General features: G+C 33.2%; 1 protein-coding gene across 1 annotated transcript; it reads left to right on the forward strand.

The window, feature by feature from the left end:
- Positions 1 to 6,667: 6,667 nt before the first annotated feature.
- Positions 6,668 to 9,456, forward strand: LOC133310783 (transcription factor IIIA-like). The gene is made up of 6 exons (XM_061511775.1): positions 6,668 to 6,912; positions 7,149 to 7,283; positions 7,936 to 8,227; positions 8,353 to 8,588; positions 8,700 to 8,843; positions 8,950 to 9,456. Exons 1-6 carry the CDS (start codon positions 6,784 to 6,786, stop codon positions 9,097 to 9,099), a joined length of 1,086 nt encoding a protein of 361 aa, XP_061367759.1. The 5' UTR covers positions 6,668 to 6,783; the 3' UTR covers positions 9,100 to 9,456.
- Positions 9,457 to 12,882: the final 3,426 nt, after the last annotated feature.

Here is a 12,882-nt window from a genome sequence, read left to right on the forward strand (position 1 = left end):
GAACTCAACATGATCATATCATTTCCTTAGTTGATTCTCATAACACATAAAGATCAAGGGAAATAAACTAGTTTACATGGCAAAAGGCACCACCTTCAAATGTTGAGTTTTTTTTTATGGTTTAAAATTAGTACTTTAAGTTTGGCAAAACAAAAACACTGAGAATCCAAAAATGAAACTTAAACAGAGTCGCACAAGTGCTACAAGGAAATAATTGAAATTTGTCCAAACAGCTCCTAAAGTAATGCCTTTGATTCCAAGCTGAAGCACAAAGACAAGGAAATAATTGATAGGGATGTGAAGAATGTAGCAGTGATTGTGCCATGAGATCAGGAAGCGAATAAAGTACGTAAGATTAAGCTTCGGTGGCAAATCTTCTTCTTCTTTTAACTTTAAACTTCGGTGGCAATATCTTCTTATTGACAAAAGAGGACCGATATTTTCCTCAGATCGAGCCGCAAGAATGTTATAAAAGTCGAAGTTACTACTATTGTCCTTTGCATCGTAAGGCCCAAAAGTTTGAATCTTTTGGCTTCAAAAGCTTGACCACAAAAGATAGAAGAAAGTAGCACTTCAACTTGAGCAATCTTTTGATGCTTCACTTAAAAATATGGCCTACGTAAGAGGCAAAAAGTAGAGGAGAGAAATAGATTTTTCAATTCTAAATGAGTTTGTTGAATAGCTGAAAATGTGGGAGGGTAAAGTAGAGAGAAAGATATAATAAGTAAATAGAAGGGAAAGAAGAGAGAATAAGAGAAAATAAAAAAGTAACGGTTGATTTATTATTAGAAATAATAAATGGCTGGGATTGATTAACTTGACACATTACATGAAAACTCCACATGAGAGGGTCATGATCCCCAAAATATTCTTACGAGAATATCCCAATATCCTTTCCTAGACAATGAAGCACGAACACACAATTTTTTTTTAAAAAGCGTGTCAGACACGTGTCGGATATCGACATCCGACATGCTCTGACATGCAGTCAATTTTTTTCGACACGCGATCAATGCTTTGACACGCATCCGACATGTTTTTTTTAGGTCTAAATTTTATTTTGTTAACTAAACATAAAAATAATAATTTATAAATCAATTTTTTCTGTCAAAAAATTTGAAATAAAAAATTAACAAGGTACGAAAAATTATTCTACTTTATATTTATGTTATGAAATTTGAATATTTGATTGGTTGTATGACTTATTATGAGATGTTATATGTATTAAATATAAACTATATTATATATATATATATTAAAAATATTATTTAATATCAAAACGTGTCCTAACGTGTTGAAATATGTCATTTTTTAAAATTAATGTATCGGCATGTGGTGTTGTATCTCGTGTCAGTGTCGGTGCAACATAGTTCCTAGATATTCAGATATTTAACATCAGGATGCCCAAATTTTTCGAAAAGTAACGGATATCAACTCGTTTGAAATTCTTGCTTCACACATAAACTAGCCCACTCCAAAACACTATCACTGGGCATGTTTGGTACGTAGTATAGGATAACGTCTGATAGTATAAGACCTGATAGTATAAAGGGATCCTATTGTATAAACTTATACTATCAGGCCTTATACATCACATCAAACAGGATAAGGCATGATAGTATAAGACCTGATAATATAAGCCCTGATTGTATAAGACCTGATTGAATTTTAATACTATCCAGCGTTTGTCACGGTATTGTATAAAATAATATATTGTATAAGTTAATATCATCTAGTATTTGATAATGCATTGTATAATACTATATAGGATAAAAATAAATATTTTTAATAAAAATATCCTTTAATAAAGAATTGATATAATTCTTTAAAAAATGGGCTTTTTGACCCTTTTTCCCCTCATTAATTAATTAATAACCAATTTGCCCCTGATCCAGAACTATCCACCAACTTGCCCCCTTTTAGTCGACTACATTGCTTTTTTAGTCGAGCAAATGGTCAAAATGCAGAAAGTGGACTACAGCAATTTTAGTCGACTAAAAAATCATCTTAATCGACTACATTTTTGGGATATTTAGTCGACTAAGTAACGATATTTAGTCGACTAAATATCGACGAATTTGTTTTTTAAACCCCCCCCCCCCAATTCGGCAGAGGGGGAGTAGGATGACCTAATCGACTAAGGAGGCGGCCCAAACCCCAAATCCGCAGTAGCAGCTCCCAAACCCTTCCCTCAGGCGTGTGGATTGCACCTTATACATTTTGTTCATGTATTTCCTTTACGTCGTTGATGTCCCGTAACTTTTTTTAATGAATGCAAAATTGTTATGTTTTTTGGATCTATGTTATGTTGTGTAATGAATTGAATTCCATTTCAATATTGTATAACTTATGATTGGAAACTTTTTAGCAATTTGATCATCACGGCACAAAACAATATTGAACAGGTCACATTCGTCCATAACACATCACAACAAATCAGTATATGTGTTTAAAAAGGCTACATCTTGTATTGTTAACCGTAAACAAACGTTATGACAACATACAATTTTGTTTTAGGAATTTAATGTCCACATGGGTCTTTTGACTCGGAAATTATGCTCCCTAAGTCACACTCCCTTAGTGGATCAGTGTAGAGTGGAAACCAAGGGCAAAAAACATGTGTAATTCGGATTTGGGGTCCTAAACCAGCAGTTTAGTCCTAAACCAGTACAAGTTAATCGACTAAACTGCTGGTTTAGGACCCCAAATCCGAATTACACATGTTTTTTGCCCTTGGTTTCCACTCTACACTGATCCACTAAGGGAGTGTGACTTAGGGAGCATAATTTTCGAGTCAAAAAATCTGCGTTGTAACAATTTAAACACATATAATTTATTAATACAAGCATCATTACATCAACCCGTTCATATTTTTCAAATACAAATATCATGACATCAAATACAAACATAGCACCGTCATTACATCAACCCGTTCATTTTTTTCAGTTACATGACATTACATCAAATACAAGCATCTTAAACCATAAATGCCTATAATGTTAAACCATCAAAACATTAATGCCCATAAATTCATCTTGTATTGGGAATCCTCATAGGACATGTACGTTTGTTGTGACCAATTTGCTTACACAGGCTACATCTACTCTGACTGCTCGTCGGTTGAGACTCAACCCAATCCATCTCATTCTGTATCCTTGACGATTTGGGTCTTCCTTGTGCACGTACCAAAGATGCATTTGGGATAATGGTTGGGCCATCAATTTGTGGAATCAACAACTCATTGCCCATTGGATACCAATGTGCATCATATACCTTATCAATTTGTGCAATTGAGAACACAGGATCAGGTTAATCGACTAAACCAGTACAGGTTAATCGACTAAACTGCTGGTTTAGGACCCCAAATCCGAATTACACATGTTTTTTGCCCTTGGTTTCCACTCTACACTGATCCACTAAGGGAGTGTGACTTAGGGAGCATAATTTCCGAGTCAAAAAACCCATGTGGACATTAAATTCCTAAAACGAAGTCGTATGTTGTCATAACGTTTGTTTACGGTTAACAATACAAGATGTAGCCTTTTTAAACACATATACTGATTTGATGTGATGTGTTATGGACGAATGTGACCTGTTCAATATTGTTTTGTGCCGTGATGATCAAATTGCTAAAAAGGTTCCATTCATAAGTTATACAATATTGAAATGGAATTCAATTCATTACACAACATAACATAGATCCAAAAAACATAACAATTCTGCATTCATTAAAAAAAGTTACGGGACATCAACGACTTAAAGGAAATACATGAACAAAATGTATAAGGTGCAATCCACACGCCTGAGGGAAGGGTTTGGGAGCTGCTCATGCGGATTTGGGGTTTGGGCCGCCTCCTTAGTCGATTAGGTCATCCTACTCCCCCTCTGCCGAATGGGGGGTTTTTAAAAAACAAATCCGTCGATATTTAGTCGACTAACTATCGTTACTTAGTCGACTAAATATCCCAAAAATGTAGTCGATTAAGATGATTTTTTAGTCGACTAAATTTGCTGTAGTCCACTTTCTGCATTTTGACCATTTGCTCGACTAAAAAAGCAATGTAGTCGACTAAAAGGGAGCAAGTTGGTGGATAGTTCTGGATCAGGGGCAAATTGGTTATTAATTAATTAATGAGGGGCAAAAGGGTCAAAAAGCCTTAAAAAATGTCATATGATATTAATTTTTATAAAAATTTATTGATCCGTGTGTCCAAAATATAAATTAATTTTTATAAAAATAAAAATATTCAATATTTTAAAACTTAATATATTGAAAAATAATTTTTATTTTAATATGTTAATATTAAAATAATATACTAATTTTTGAGAATTATACTGGTCAACGATGTTAATACACCAACCTCTTATCAGGCCGTATCCTTCCCTCTTAGGCCGGATTAAGTTATACATCGTTTTGATGTATTAAGGAATTTTGTTGTATAAGCTTATACTATACGATGACCACACCAAACAACTGAAAATGTCATAACGTATAGTATAAGCTTATAATATCAGGCCTTATACGTCACACCAAGCAGGCCCTTAGGGCATGTTTGGTACATAATATAGGATAAAACCTGATTGTATAAGATCTGATTAAATTTTAATACTATCCAGCATTTGGCATGATATTATATAAGATAATATCATCCAATATTTGATAATGCACTGTATAATACTAGATAGGATAAAAATAAATATTTTTGACAAATACCTTTTAATAATGAATTTATATAATTCTCCCAAATTTATCAGATGATATTAATTTTTATAGAAATATGTTGATCAGCGTAACCAAAAAATATATTAACTTTTATAAAAATAAAAAAATCTCAAATATTTTAAAAATTTATACATTGAATTTTTTTTTATTTTAATATATAAATATTAAAATATTATTTTAATTCTTGATAGTTACATTGTTTAATACATCAATTTCTTATCAAGCTTAATCCTACCCTTGTAGGCCTTATTAAGTTATACATCATTTTGATGTATAAAGAGATCCTGTTGAATAAGTTTATACTATACGATGATCACACAAAATAACTAAAAATATCATAATGTATAATATAAATTTATATTATCAGACCTTATACATTACACGAAACAGGCCTTGAGGGCATGTTTGGTGCATAATATAAGATAAGACCTGGTAGTATAAGGCCTGATTGTATAAGACCTGATTGAATTTTAATACTATCCAGCGTTTGGCACGGTATTGTATAAAATAATATATTGTATAAGATAATATCATCTAGTATTTGATAATGCACTATATAATACTATATAGGATAAAAATAAATATCCTTTAATAAAGAATTTATATAATTCTTCAAAAAAAATGTCATATGATATTAATTTTTATAAAAATTTATTGATCAGTGTGTACAAAACATAAATTAATTTTTATAAAAATAAAAATATTCAATATTTTAAAAATTAATACATTGAAAAATTAATTTTTATTTTAATATATTAATATTAAAATAATATATTAATATTAAAATAATATATTAATTTTTGAGAATTACACTGGTCACTGGTCAACGATGTTAATACACCAACCTCTTATCAGGCCTTATCCCTTCCCCTTAGGCCGGATTAAGTTATACATCATTTTGATGTATTAAGGGATCCTGCTGTATAAACTTATACTATACGATGGTCACACCAAACAACTGAAAATGTCATAACGTATAGTATAAGCTTATACTATCAAGCCTTATACGTCACACTAAATAAGCCTTGAGGGCATGTTTGGTGCATAGTATAAGATAAGACATGATAGTATAAGACCTGATTAAATTTTAATACTATTCAGCGTTTGGTATGATATTGTATAAGATAATATCCTCCAATATTTTAAAAATTAGTATATTAAAAAAATTATTTTAATATATAAATATTGAAATGATATATTAGTTCTTGAGAATTGTACTTGTAAGCAATATTAATACATCAATCATTTATCAGGCCTAATCCACCACTCCTAGGCCGGATTAAGTTATACGTCATTTTGATGTATAAAGGGGTCCTGCTGTATAAGCTTATACTATACGTTGGTCACACCAAACAATTGAAAATGTCATAACGTATAGTATAAGCTTATACTATCAAGTCTTATACATCACACCAAACAGGCCCCGAGAGTCTAAGAAAATTTACCACATCCGAGATTAACCCGAATTTACAATAATGTCACACCAATAACACTCTAACAGAGCAAATTTGTTTCTTCGTGGTTGTGGCTAGCGATTGGAATGTAAACGCATGTAAAGGTGCCATGGAAACTAGGGTGTTTGCTACTGTTTCTTGTATTTTAATTTTTAGGATGGACTTTGGGTCTAAGTGAGTTGTGGGTCGGGTATTGGGTTATGGGATTGACGAAGGGTTGGGCTTACATCACCTTAAATAAATGAATCTTGGGTCATGTCAAAAAAATCAAAAAAAAAATTATGGACTTTGGGTCTAAGTGAGTTGTGGGTCGGGTATTGGGTTATGGGATTGACGAAGGGTTGGGCTTACATCACCTTAAATAAATGAATCTTGGGTCATGTCAAAAAAATCAAAAAAAAAAAAATGAACCGTTGGGCAATACGACATCGTTTAAAAGCTATATATATACATAGATGCCTCGCAATTGCTAAGAACCCTAGCCTCTCTCGCATTCTCAGCATCACTCAGCCGCAACTATTCCCTCCCCAAAAGAGCCACATCTTCACATCGGAGAGTGAAATCGTTGCAGTCTCTTATTAGTTATCCCTTAACCTTTCTCCAAAAATGGATGTATCTGTGGAAAGTGAAGAAAGACCCAAATTCAGAGATATCAGACGCTATTTTTGCAAATATTGCGGCGTCTGCAGGTCCAAAAAAACCCTCATCACCTCTCACATCAATTCTAACCATAAGGTACTTTTTTTCCTTATAATTTTTACTTTGTGTGCTTCAAAATTAAATCTTTTTTAAGCAACCTGAATATGGGGTACGTGGTATCTTTAAATTTCATGGTTTTGGGATTTTTGTTTTTCTTTTATGGGTTAAGAGTGTCTTAAATTCCAAATATTTTTTTTTCTGTTTTTCAATCTCTAAGTTAACCATGTATTTTATATTTATATGATTTTGTTGTGACTTTTGATGTATTTTAGGAGGAGGTGGAAAAGACAGGAGTTGAAATAGATCCTGAAGTAGAGGGTGTAAAATCCAACACTTGCGAGGAATGTGGTGCCAGTTTCAAAAAGCATGCCTACTTGTTGCAGCACATGCTATGTCATTCGTTTGAGGTATTTGTTTAATTATAAACCTGACATTGTTCTATCTTTTAATCTCCATATTTTTGTTATCATTATGTAAGTGTTTGGATTACATGTATATTGGGACTTCTGAATTCGTATGATTTATACTTTAAAACTCTGGTCATAGGGACTATATATTTGAATATTTTTGTGTGGATGGAGAAATTGAGCTGGGTGGTCTACAACCCTTGATATATGTAGCTAAATATGTATAAAATCATCTGCATGTCTTTATGTTTGCACGAGTGATCTCTTCCTTGGAAAGATATTAGTTTTCTGTTAGAAATAGCTATATGTAAACACTTGGTTTTGTTAATTGTTGCATCAACTGAAGATACATGTTTTTGCAGGAAAGTAATTTAAAAGACATAAAAATCTTTGGAAAATAATGGATATTATAGTGTGAAGCATTGGATCCCAGAGAAAGAACTCCAAAATGCATGAGGCAGCATGTTTTGACTTGATGGATCAGTATCAGGTTGGGAGACCTCCTGTGAAGCTCCATCAAGGATGCCTCGGTCACGCTCTGTTCAAAATGAGGTTGGCAGTTTGTTCTCGTGTATTGTTCTTGTCAAAGTACTATGGTGTTCCTGTCAGATTTTTTGTTTCTAGCTTTAACACTTTTTTGTAATGGTTCCAGAGACCATATGTGTGTACGGTCAATGATTGTCAGGCTAGTTACAGAAGAAAGGATCACTTGACTCGTCACAGTCTACAGCATCAAGGGAAAACTTTTAAATGTCCTATTGAGAATTGCAACCTTGACTTCTCTATCCTGAGCAATATGAAAAGACATGTCAGTGAGTTGCATGATGACAGTTCTACTACCTCAACTAGTGTTCAAAGTCAGAAGCAGTATGTATGTCCAGAAATTGGCTGTGGAAAGGTTTTCAGATTTGAATCAAAGCTACGAAAGCATGAAGATTCTCATGGCAAGTTTCCTTTTAATTTTCAATATGAATTAACATGTTTTCCATTTGATGTTTGTAAAGTCGTTCTTTATATGGATTGCTGTAAGATGATGTGCCCAATTTTGAAGAAAGCCCTTACTCTGCAGTTAAGCTGGAGTCAGTAGATGTAGTGTGCTTAGAGCCTGGTTGCATGAAACACTTCACTAATGCCCAATGCCTTAAAGCCCATATAAATTCCTGCCATCAATATGTTACCTGTGACACTTGTGGGACCAAGCAACTGAAGAAGAATATTAAGCGGCACCTCCGTACACATGAAGCTGGCACTTCATCAGAGGCATTTCAATGTGAATTTAAGGGTTGTGGCTGCACATTCTCAACCGTAAGATTCCTTAGTCTTAAAACTGCTTGTTTTACTTTCTAACCGAATTCCCAATTCAGTTACAATTGTGAACTTTCTTTTAATTTTCTCTCGTGGTTTATACATCAACAGAAATCTAATCTTCGTAAGCATGAGAAGGCTGTGCACTTTCAAAAAAAACCTTTTGTGTGTTGCTTTCCTGAATGTGGCATGAGCTTTGCTTACAAACATGTCAGAGATAACCATGAAAAAACTGGGAAACATGTTTATACCCTTGTAAGTTCTTTCGCCTTGCCTTGCCTTAGTCTTGTGGAAAATTTCCTGATGAATGATAGCTTATCCTTTGCATTAATATATACTCATTGAAATTTCCTCGATACAGGGGGATTTTGAAGCAGCTGACGAAGAATTCAGGTCAAGGTCGAGGGGAGGGATGAAGAGAAAGTGTCCTACTGTTGAAATGTTTGTCAGGAAGAGAGTTACACCTCCTAGTCAATTGGAGAACTGGTTACTTATGCTGGATACTGACTAAGATGCATTGAGCTTTGTGTGCTCTGAACCCTGCCCCTAGAAAAATAGACAAGGAATATCAAACACGTTGTACTGCTACCACAATGTGCATTTAGTAGAAATTGTGTAAATATATATTTCGGGACAAGGATTAGTGTTGGTGTTACGGGTATAGGATTAGGACAATAACTATTTCTACCGTGTATTTTGAGTACAAATATATACTTGGGATTAGGAGATTAGTGTTACAGATATCATAGTTAATTGAGCCGCAATAGCATCGCGAGCTGTGTTGTATGAGCTGTGTTGTATGAGCGTTGTGGTGCTCTGCCTTGTGTTGTTTAATCTATCTGCATCTCTTTTTGTCTCTTCTGTTTATCTCTCTTTTTAAAAAATGTTTTTTTTTGTTATTATTTTTATCATATATCTATATATTTTTGCAATTGCAACTTGCTATAATGCCATAGTGTTTTTTGAGGTTGGGTGTGACACGTTGCAGTTCATACGCCTAGGACAATAAATATTTTGTTGAGTATAGTTGTTGCAGTTTAATCTATTTCTTCTTTTATAGAACAATATGGGCCGTACATTAATAAACCTAAACGGATGACAAGTTAAATTATTAGTGCATTTAACTCTTAAAAAAGTAAATTTATTGAGATAATATGCGAAAGTTAATTCGATGCTAACCCCACAGATCTTAAGTTTAAAAAGAGAGAGTTAAAACTCGGTTTTGTTTTGAATTATTGATCTCCTTATACATTTTCATCCAAATCTAATCCTTAATACCATTATAAATTTAATTAATTAATTAAATTTATCTTGAAAGAAGAAAATAAATTGATGATAAAAAAATAGGAAAAAAAAATTAAATATATTGAAAACTTATAATATTTACAAGAAAAAATAAATTTAAAAAAAATTAAAAATAAGAATTAAATATGTCTAAATGAAGAAAAAAAATAAAAGAAAAAATTAGACTAAATAGTTAAAGGTTAAAAGTGAAAAAAAAAAAAAATAGACTGCAGACAAAAAAAATAAAAATAAAAGAATCCGTATCGTAATTTTATTTGGTAAATAGTATCGTAAATTTTTAACAGATAGTCTTAAAGTACTTAAATTGAAAAAAAGAAAACAATTTTGCTTTGAAATGGAATTGTATTTAAATTAAATAAGTATCTATTTATCTTTTCATGCATTAAGATTATGATATATTTTAAATTAAACAAATGAGAAATAAAAAATATATTCTTATTTACTTACTATAAGAGTCCCTGTTTTAATTAAAATCTGTTTTAATTAAACATACATAAGTTCAAAATGTCCCCGTCAAAGTGAAACATAAAAAAACATAAAAGTGGTATGAATGTAGTGTGCATCACGTCAAACTAGACTAGCGTATTTTATAATAAAAATGGGTCAAAAAATAATTTAATTGTTCAACTCGCCAAAAATTAAAATGAAAACCGAAAAATTAAACTGATATAGTAACATTATGTTTAATATATACAATGTATATGAAAATTGAACATGATGTTTCATATACTCAATGAGTACATTGTGTAACAATCATTAAATCCTTATATTTCATGATTTTATAGAAATGAATAAATAATCAATTTTACTATAATTAAAGCAATAAACTTAAAGATCCTTAACGGAATCTCCTATTATTTTTCTTTAGTACATCCATAGAATTTCAATTTTAAAATTTAGTAGTAAATATTTCGTATATTGGATAGACATTTTAAATTTAAGTAAAATTTAAAAAATTAAATTAAAAAAAAGAGAAAAGATTATAAAATTATAAAAGTATGCATAATAAATTTTTTAGAGTTTAAAAAATATAAATAAAAATAAAAATATATTTAAAAGTATAAATAAGATATGTATTCTTTATTCAAAACAATTTGAATTTAAAATTTAAAAGAATAGAGGTTAAGAATTACATGAATCTTTTTATGAGAGATTAGAATAATAATTTAAATTATTTTTAAAATAATTTACTTCAAGTTAATATATAGAGATGGGTTGCTTTAAAATATTTTACACATGATATAATCAATATTTGGATGATAATTTAAGCCATGAAAGGCTGAATAAATAAATAAATATAAAATAAGCAGATAGATATGAAATTGATTAAACAGATTGTGACGAGCTCAGAGAAAGAAGAATGGGAAAAGGCAATGCAAGACGAGATCAAGTCCTTGCACGAGAATCAGACTTATGAGCTGATCGAGTTGCCTAAAGGAAGACGAGCTTTGAAAAATAGATGGGTCTACAAGATTAAGAATGAAGAGAACGGGAAAAAGCCGAGATACAAAGCCCGGATTGTAGTGAAAGGCTGCAATCGGTCCGAACCGTGTTAGCCATGGCGGCTTCGATGGACCTTGAGATAGAACAAATGGACGTGAAGACAGCATTTCTTCACGGTGATTTAGAAGAAGAAATATATATAGAGCAACCTGAAGGATTCCAAGCTCCAGACCAAGAAGACTTGATATGTCAGTTGAAGAAGAGTCTCTATGGTTTGAAGCAAGCACCTCAGCAGTGGTACAAGAAATTTGAATCATTCATGACTGATCATAAGTTTGAGAAGACAGAAGCCGACCACTGCGTATTTGTGAAGAGGTATGAGGCCAGAGATTTTTTGATTTTGTTGTTGTATGTTGACGACATGCTTATCGTAGAGAAAGACAAATTGAGGATAGCCTCCCTGAAAAAGGCGTTGAGCTCGTCCTTTGCAATGAAGGACCTCGGCCCTGCAAAGCAGATTCTCAGAATCAAGATCATCCAAGATAGACAGAAGAAGCTACTGTGGCTAAGTCAAGAGAAATACATTGAGAAGATTCTGAAGAGATTCAACATGGACAAAACCAAAACAGTTAGCACCCCCTAGCCGGACACATAAAGCTGAACCAGAAGCAATGTCCGAGATCTGATGAAGACAAAGATGAGATGATGAAGGTCTCGTACCAATCCGCTATCGGAAGCTTGATGTATGCAATGGTTTGCACTAGACCCGACTTGGCGTATGCTGTTGGAATGGTAAGCCGGTATTTGTCAAACCCCGGCAAAGAGCACTGGGAAGCAGTGAAGTGGATCTTCAAGTACCTCCGAGGTACGACAAATTTATGCCTCCGATTTGGAGAAGGCAAAGCCGAGTTGCAAGGCTACTCGGATTCTGATTTAGGGGGAGACGCCAACTCGAGGAAATCGACGACTGGATATTTGATGAGATTTGCCAGAGGAGCTGTCTTTTGGCAATCAAGACTTCAGAAATGTGTTGCACTAGCGACAACTGAGGCTGAGTACATTGCCGCTACTGAGGAAACCAAAGAGATGCTGTGGATGAAGAAGTTCCTCATGGAACTCGGCTATGATCAAGACAAGTACGGGCTGAGTTGTGACAATCAAAGCGCAATCCATCTTGCGAAGAATTCGACCTATCACTCCCGCACTAAGCATATTGATGTGAGGTATCACTGGATCCGGGATGTGGTGGAAGGTGGAGAGCTCGAACTCGTCAAAGTGCACACTGACCAAAATTGGTTCGACATGATGACAAAGCCGGTTCCAACAAGGAAATTTGAAGACTGCTGTGAAGGAGCCAGATTGATGCTGAAGCCGACGCATTGAAGTCGGAGGGGGAGATTTGTTGGGCTTCCTCCTTCAATGCTAAGCCAAAGCCCATTTGAGGGGATTCCTAAAAACCCTAACCCTAGATCTCACCTCCTCTATATATTCATTAATTGGGGGTGGAGGCTAGGTTAAGAAAAAGAGAGAGAAAATTTGAGAGATA

The sequence above is a fragment of the Gastrolobium bilobum genome, unplaced genomic scaffold (assembly GCF_033153095.1).
Source record: "Gastrolobium bilobum isolate Gb01-03AN ecotype WA unplaced genomic scaffold, APGP_CSIRO_Gbil_v1 utg31892, whole genome shotgun sequence".
Classification (NCBI taxonomy): Eukaryota; Viridiplantae; Streptophyta; class Magnoliopsida; order Fabales; family Fabaceae; genus Gastrolobium; species Gastrolobium bilobum.

Coding starts and splice junctions, on each gene's coding strand:
- LOC133310783 (XM_061511775.1), top strand. CDS start 6,784: ATGGATGTATCTGTGGAAAGTGAAGAAAGACCCAAATTCAGAGATATC. Junction 8,589..8,699: donor GTGGCTGCACATTCTCAACC/GTAAGATTCCTT, acceptor ATACATCAACAG/AAATCTAATCTTCGTAAGCA. Junction 8,844..8,949: donor GGAAACATGTTTATACCCTT/GTAAGTTCTTTC, acceptor TCCTCGATACAG/GGGGATTTTGAAGCAGCTGA.